The 8458-nt window shown below is 36.3% G+C and overlaps 1 protein-coding gene across 2 annotated transcripts in view; it reads right to left on the bottom strand.

Moving 5' to 3' along the window:
- The window catches only part of THSD4 (thrombospondin, type I, domain containing 4), a 230732-nt gene that overhangs the window by 49260 nt on the left and 173014 nt on the right, over positions 1-8458 (bottom strand). For both annotated transcript variants that reach the window (XM_009994405.1, XM_009994406.1), the window contains one exon: positions 6635-6839. In XM_009994405.1, coding sequence (XP_009992707.1) covers positions 6635-6839 — 205 coding nt within the window. The remainder of the gene's footprint in view (positions 1-6634; positions 6840-8458) is intronic.

The following is an 8458-nucleotide window of genomic DNA, read 5'->3' as shown; positions in this document are numbered from 1 at the left end:
GGAAAGAGTCCTTCCATCACCCAGAGGAGTAACACTGTCTTTTTTAAAGATCTGCCACTTAATATATAAAAAAAGAATAAACCAGCTTTTAAGAAAAACATTTCTTTTGTATGTTTTCAAAATGTGCCTGGAACCCTGCAGACCTCTATACAGAGCATTAGATATTAGCTGGCTGCTTAATGAAGCCAGAAGGGAAAAGGTCACCTTGGAATTTACTATAATAAGATAACCTTGCCAGAAACTCTAAAATGTAATTATTTATGCAACACCAGTATTGAAAAAATATATGGTCAGCAAAGAATAATGTCTTAAATATATTCTGGTTCAACTACAGGTCATTAGACTAGGTAAGACCCTTGTGCAACTTGAATTCACTGGAGTTGAATTCATTAACACTAGGCTTGAATTTCATCCAAAGTCTTAACAGCTTCAAGGGTTTTAGTAAGTGATCACCCTAGCCAAGTAATACATGTTGGCTACAATAAGATGAACATTTGTTTAGTGAAAGAAACTCTCCCTGCAGAAAATCAATTTGAAACTATCTTATGGACAATAATTCAAAGGATATGTAAATGTAGGGATGTGTGCAGGAAGAACCAGACATCTTAGCAATGAACCTCAGGTAAGAAGTGTTAGAAAGATAGCTATTGCACTTTTCTGTTGGTCTTAATACACTATCAGCTACTATTTTTAAAACCTTTTGCATTAAAAGCACACTTGTGACAGTTTTTATTCCCCCTGGGAACTTACTCGTATATGTACTGTCCTCAAACACAAGCTGAACTTCAAAGGCCAAACATTGACATAACCTGCAAGGTGAAATCACCTTTACAGCTTCAGGAGTGCTCATGCTGACTTAGACTGCCTCCCACCCTATGCCTCATGTGAAGCTGTCCCACCATGATTTTTCAGTCCTAGATATTTTCTGATATTGTTCTTTAAAATTTGATTATAATGTTCTTAAAAATAAAAACCTTGTATAGGCTTTTACAAGTGAAAGATCCTACACTCTCCCTGGCATTGTGTGTCCCAGACCACAACACTACAGAAAAATGAACTCTTCTCAGAGTGAACATGTGACAACACACATACAACCGTGGCTAGAAAGTATATGCAGTAATGTCAATTATCCTGTAACCTAGCAGTACTTTCAGGAAGAAAAAGTTTAATGAATAGAATATAATCAGTAATTCAATTAGTATATAGAAGAAAGCAAAAAGACTGTTAAATGTAACACAGTGAAAAATTCGTCCTAGCGATAAAAATAACAGTGGGCTGTAGGCCTCACACCCACTAAAACTACAGTCTGCAGAGGAAGACCATGAAATGAACAAAAATCACAAAAAAAGTGACTGTCAGCAATTAGTGTAATATTAACTCATGTGCACTGGACTGGGTAGTTGCTAAAAAATGCATGTTTGTCTGGTCAGAGTTGGAGCTTCTGTGCATAAAACAACAGCTGTGGGAAAGCATTTTCCTGGATAGGTTGACATTAGGCACTTCAGCATTGAGGCTGTTTTAAAATCCATGTTGAGAAAGATAAATCTCTCTAGAGTTATGCTAGTTTTTAATTCAAGGCATGGCAATGCAGAGAGCAATGAATTCAAATTCTTATTCATTCAGATAATGAATATATCTACAACTAAGCAAGCAATACCAACTAAACTGAATTAAGTTAATTGAACAAAATCAGAATCTTCTCTACTTATCAGGTCTCTTCTAAAACTGACAGAGAATGGAATCTTTTAAGGCAGTCAAAAATTGGTGAAGCTTCTGTTTTGGTTAAGCTGGCCAATTTTGGAAAATACCAACCTAGAAGTAAACTAAAGCAGTGCAGGAAAACAGTCAGTGGAGACAAGGAGATAAGGCTGAAGCAAGTAAGTAGGAGTTATCAATTGATACTACCACTACCATATTCTTGTAGGAATGCTTGATTTTGCAAACATTTAAAAAAAAACCCAAGTTGTTCCCCTTTCTGTGTAATATTTCCTGACTCTTCAGTTCAGTACTCACGAAGTAACGACACAACAGATTTGCTAGCATACCTAATAATCAAAAAAGCATATTTGAGGAATATTATTTAAAATGTTCTGGTTAAGTTTACATAGAAATTCTAATTGCCTCCTCAGATACTAATAATTTACTAAGAAATTTCCTTATGGTTTGAACTTGCTGGGCTTAATGGCAGTTCATTTAAGAAGTGATTCCTTAAATCTTCTCTTCACAGTTTGGAGCACACTGTTGTCTATACAAAGAAATGTCTTTGTTGTTTAACTCCAGCAGAGAACAGGCAAGAGGACCAGGGACAAAAGGTAAAAAAAACAGTTATTCTAATCCAGATATTGTAATTACATATTTTATAAGTAATGCATTCAGTATGCTGTGCATATGAGAGAGACACTCTAGTGCACAGACTGACACATACAAGGATCACATATGATCACGTGATAGAGCGGTGCTTCTAACAATGTTTATATTCTAAATTTTGTACCAGTGTTCTAATCTAACTCCTTCATTTACTGTAAATTCGAATCTCTAAACTGATTTCAAAATGTAATTTTAAGCACAAGAGCTGCTAGCAATAGTTCATGAGACGTTTTTTGAACATTACCTGCTGCAGGGAATGCTGAATCAAAATTTCTTTTTGAAAATCTTTGCAAAGCCCCTTTAGTATCAGCCACTGTTGTTTTAATAAGACAAATTATTGAAATCCATATTCATGTTCAGGCACACCAATATTTATAATTTATATTTAATAATTATTTGTTTATAAAGGAAATATGTCATATATTCCCTGAAGGAACTGTAAAGAGCTGTAAAAAAAAGTCACTGAATGGAACACATTTGGAGTCATGGAATGGTTTGAACTGGAAGGGACCTTTAAAGCTCTTCTAGTTCCAACCACCCCTGCATGGGCAGGGACATCTCCTGCTAGATCAAGTTGCTCCAAGCCCCATCCAACCTGGCCTTTGTAGTCAACAGTATTCAGGTAAGGAGCAAAATGTTAAGACTTGCTAAAACTCTAATGTGTATACTCTCCCTGCCATAAGCCAGCTCACAAGCAGGCAGTGCCCATGACAGCGGGCAGCACGGCTGGTGTGGTTTGCCAAACTGAACCTCAAAGGCGTGTGACTCCAGATGCAGCCAACTGCTCTAGAAAGAAACTGCTACTTGAGTGATGGGACATCATCAGATTCTTTCCAATTAGAATAGGTTCATTACACATGGCAAGTGTATTTCAAATCTAATGCACTTTTAATCACTGTCTCTTTCACTCTGTATTAAGCTAAAATTTAATTTTTACTATTGATACCTCCTTCCCATCACATTCTCTTGCTGTTGAGGCTATGGATATGGGTAACAACCAGCTTCTCTGAATTAGGTTCTCAAGACCCACCATGCAAAAAAGGACCTTCCAAATAATCACTTCAGATTCATGTCATTTGGCTTTAAAATGTTGCCATTATCCCAAATCCCACTCCCAAAGACAGTAAAGTATTCATACTCAAGACCACATGTTTTGCAGCACAAGTGCTGTAACATACTGGTCCCACTTAAGGTATTATGCTCCTACTTAATTCAATGGCAAGCTTCCCATTTCAGTGTATGAGAACTGGCCAGCTGATGATTCCCAGTGGGATAAAAAGTATGTCTTCGTCTCTTTCTGCACAACACTAGCATGTGACAGAAGTGTTTTGCCAATGGAAAAGTCTGTACAAGGTCAGCAGGGATGTTGCTGAGAGGTCTAACACATCAGCCAGTGAGAAAATATTGCTGAAAACTACTCTGAAAAGCAAATAATTCCATACATATCTATGGACAGGGCAGTCTATAGCTTCATTTACAATTCACAGAGTCTAACCTTAAATTGTCACAAAGGGATTTTGCTTCTAACTGTAAAAAACATACTAGAGTAAATATAGAGACTGATTAATACATTAATAATAGTTATTAATAGCTATTACTTAGCAGTCTGAAACTGGGCTCCTTTCTGAACACACACATACAAGAAAAAAGATGTTTCCTGGGGAATTTTTGATCCACCTTATGGCTCTACATGACATAGCTCATTTTGGCTCACTACGAAACAACAGTTAATATCACAGGCCACTCTCAATTTGACTGTTACAAAATGTCCCTTTATCAGATTGACACTCTTCCCACAGTAAAGATATTGAAGAAACGGAAAACTTAAAAAGATTTTTAGCTGGGAGAGTGGGTGTGCAAGAATAAGACAAGATTATACTTGTTCTGTTTAAATTAATTCATTCAGAAACAGGAGAACATCAAAAAACAAAACCTAAGGAGAAGAAAACAGAAAGAACGCTGCTGAATTTTCTTTCTAGGTGTACAGAAATAAAATAATAGAGATCACTAGATGCACAAGAAATCTATGATTTTGTAGTTTTTGTGAAAAGCAAATTACTTAGATAATAAAAAATTAAATGTTCAAAGTTCAAGCCTTCTGCTTATTACCATAAAGAGAAACCAGAAAATAGCAGAGTTGAGTTTTCAAGCTTCCCTGTAAAAATGTGCATGTCTACATTTTGAATGTTGTTTTATCAGTGAGAAATTTGTGAACACCAATATGCCAAAAAACAACCTCCCATTTACCATTTCACTTGTCCAATAAATTGATAGATAAACCTTTCTATAGTTTCACTTTTCCTGTTAGAACATGTTCAGTCCTGTCCTGGTGCAACTCACCTGCCTCAATAAACCAAGTTTACTGTGTAACAGTGTAAGCGGAGAGACTGAAGTCCTTCTAGCTGGAACTACAGTCTCAAGAATTCCTAACAGGGGAAGGAGTTGGCACATTTAGCAGAATAAATCCATACCAGCAGCTTAAAAATTAAACATATTAAATGGATAAAAAAAGAATAAATAAATAAATATGATAGCATAAACCAAGAGCTCAGGGCATAAGAAGACATGGAGTAGCATGGGAAAGAAGAACTGTGCTACTTTCCCATACATGCCAACAGCCTGGCTATTTCTAAGCAAAAAATGTTATTCTTTTTCTGTCCTGCCCATTGCAAAAATGTACAGGACATTTTAACACGGTAATGGGAATTTTTCTGGCAGCTGTTTTCAGATGCTGGCATGTCAATTACATTCAACTCCATTACTTTATTTATTAATAATGAGGGTACTTTTGCTATCCTGCCAAGAAAGCTGCCTTCTCATCCATTTTCTACTGAATGTACAAGTATCTATGGAAGCTCTTTAGATAGAACTATTGTTTTGTCATCAAACAAGGCAGTGCTCATGAATGCTACACACAAAAAAAATTAATGCTAGCATACTTAGGTGTATATAATGTATTAAAAATACATTTGGATGAAACCAGGACAAATTAGAACTAACAAGATCATTCTATAAGATCTGACATTTGGTTTTCTGTGGGTAGCTTATATTATTTCTTTACTGGTGAAGAGTAGCTTTTTTTGGTAAAATCAGGGAGTGCACAAAACAGTTCAGACTGTTGACCTCAATAAACTCCCATCTACAGGCAAGTGTTTCTATAGAACTAAGCAGGAATTAGGGAGAAGAAAGCAGAAATGAGGAGAGAATTCAATAGTGAGCACTTTCCTTTCTTGTACTTGAGCAGCAGGTGAGATACTTACCACCCAGAAGTGAGATAAAGGAGCTGTCAAACACAAGTATTTGAAACTTCCAGTAGAGCTAGGTACTTCTAGTAATAATTACACCCAGCGAGCAAGAGAAGTCTCATGGAGCTCCTTTTTTTTTTTTTTTAATTTGCTTTGGCAATTTTAAAGACAGATCTAAGGATGGACTGATAGGTTAAGAGAAATTTAAGGGCACGGGGCAGGTTTTACACATCTCAACCAAATCCTCTCTCCAGCCCACTCAGCAGAGTTAGCTCCAAAAGAGAAGTGCAAATGTAGGCAAACTAAGGGCTTTGAAACGTGGGAATATGAGAGGTTACAACAGCGAATGGCACAGTTCACAAATGCACACAAAAAAGACATAGATCTGCAGAAATTCTACATAATCTCTGATTTTCAGCACACTAAACAGATCTAGAAATATACCACAAATTGCCATGATGTTACTGTAAATATTCCAGTATCCACTGTGGTTTTGAGTTAAGGACCTGCTACAGAATAAACAATTGTAAAGATGACCTTGCATTCTGCAGATACCACCTCAATACCACATTATCTCAACACAATTTTTATATACTTTCACTTTAAAGTAACTGAATTTTTTGGGCAACCTGAGGATGCTCTTTTCTCCTCAAGCAGACTGGATAGGCTTTACAGAGATGAGCATGCCACTTGGCTGGAGTCCTGAAAACTCAGAGGATAACGATGTTGAAGTGTAATCACCACAGTGGAACCAAGAGGAAACACTAAACCTGAGTCAGATGGACAGGGAAATAGATGGTAACAGGTCTACAATACTTGCCATGCGAGACCAAGCTGGAATTACAAACTGTCAGTTAGTTCTGATGAAAATACCTGTTTAGTGATTCCTTTCTTTTTTCCTCTCTTCCCTTCTCTTGTTCTTGACATCTATTTCACATTGTTTAGAATGCCTTTCCTGGAATAACCTCCACCCAGTTGTACTAGCACACAAAGAATTCTTTCCTCGCTAAGATGCAACTTACCCAAATAGTTGTTGCTCTTTGACATCTCAGTAATGTTGATTTTAGTAGCTCCTTCAGGAATTTCCACTATCTTGTGGTAGCCAAGATTTGTTAGCGTGTGTTTGAAAACTCCAGACACAACCTTGCAAGCAGTGTTGTCCCCTCCACATATTCCACACTTGTCAATCACTTTGTCTGAACCCAGATAGTCATCACAGCCAATGCTCTGCAAAATAAAATAAAATTTCTTTTTGCAAATTCTTACAACTGCGAACTCTGGACATAACATCCAAGGACAGTATGATTTTCACAGAACATTCAACCCTGATAAGATTGTGATTGTTTTTCCGTATGCAAAAAGGCAGTAAAACTCAGAGGGTTCACAGATCTGGGGACTTTAACTGATAGGATTTTACAGCCTGTTATCAGAAATACAAGAACACACTGAGGAACCCTAATGCATTGATCATTGCTGATTACACCCTTCTCAGCTGGAACAAAAGCACCTCTTAACAACATAATTCCAGTAGCTGCTAGTCAGAAAAGAGGTGAAGAGCTATGATTTTGTTATGATCCAAAATGGGCTTTTTACAAAAGCAGAACTACTTTATATATAAAGTGTCTTCTTAATCTCCTCTAAAATTGAGCACTGAGCCTATTCTCACCAAAAAAGGTTTCTAAAAAGTCTTTATACTGTGTCTAGAGAGTTATAGAAGCAATCCTGCTGTTCACTTAGTAGAAAATTTTTAACCCACTCAGTAACACCACTTGGACAGGATAGCTTAAAAAAACCTAAATAATTTAAAATAATGTAAATTAAAAGGCACAAAAATGTTAAATATTTTACTCAAACCAGAGAAGAAAAATCTTTCCAAGTTACTGCACTTCAAAAGTGCACATACTGCAGGGACTGTCTGCTCTTGTAAAGAAACACTTCTGTTAGTTGATGTTGCTGGTTTGTATTTACAGAGTTTAAATAACATTTATGATGAACAATTGTCATGTACTTATATGATTAACTGGCATATGCTAAAAATAATTTCTCACTCTTATTCAGCTAAGAATGAAGTACTACATAAGCCAGTAGAACAGAAGCCTATCACGTATTTTATGAAATGTAGTAATTTTATGGAAAACATTCAAAGTAAACAACAGAGTACTGTCCTATTAACTCAAATTGTCAAAAATAATTGCAAATTCTTGCCAAACTCTTAATGAAAAAATGTTTAATTATTCTTTTATAGTCTTCCCTGACAGCAAACATCCAAGTAAGAGGGGGAAGAAAACTCATTTTTTGGTATCACCAACTTAACAACATGGGGAGTATCTTTAGCCTTGGCATCACTGTATTTCTTTCCTATTCCCAATATTAATGCTTGGCCCTTGCTGCAAAAAATGTTCTTAACTGCAAGCCAGAGTCTGCTTAGTTCCAATATAAATATTTAACACCCAATATCTTTTTTTATGACTATCCAAGAAACACAGATCAAACCATCTAACTCATAACTGCCAGGATCATATGGAACTTGACAATGATACCTGTTTGTAGTCATGCAGCAAGAGAACAAAGAAGATTCCTGAGAACCCTGCGTTTCCCAGTGGGATAACCTGATAACTAAAAATCTGTTCCCTCCTATAAAATCTGGTGTGAGCAGATTGGTGCATGATTTCAAAGAGATCTTGGATTCAAATAGAAACACTTGGTTTCATATCTTGCATTTGCATTGCTTGGTGGGAATCTTTGAGTTTGTGTTTTGCCTCTAACTGTATTTTATTACTAACAAAATAATGCATTTGCTTAAACATAGGAATCACAAGTGTCACTACACCAAATCATACAGTATG

This window comes from Chaetura pelagica, unplaced genomic scaffold (assembly GCF_000747805.2).
Source record: "Chaetura pelagica isolate M959 unplaced genomic scaffold, ChaPel_1.0 scaffold222, whole genome shotgun sequence".
NCBI classification, from domain to species: Eukaryota; Metazoa; Chordata; class Aves; order Apodiformes; family Apodidae; genus Chaetura; species Chaetura pelagica.
The sequence above is the reverse complement of the archived record's forward strand: the minus strand, read 5'-3'. Positions and strand labels throughout refer to the sequence as shown.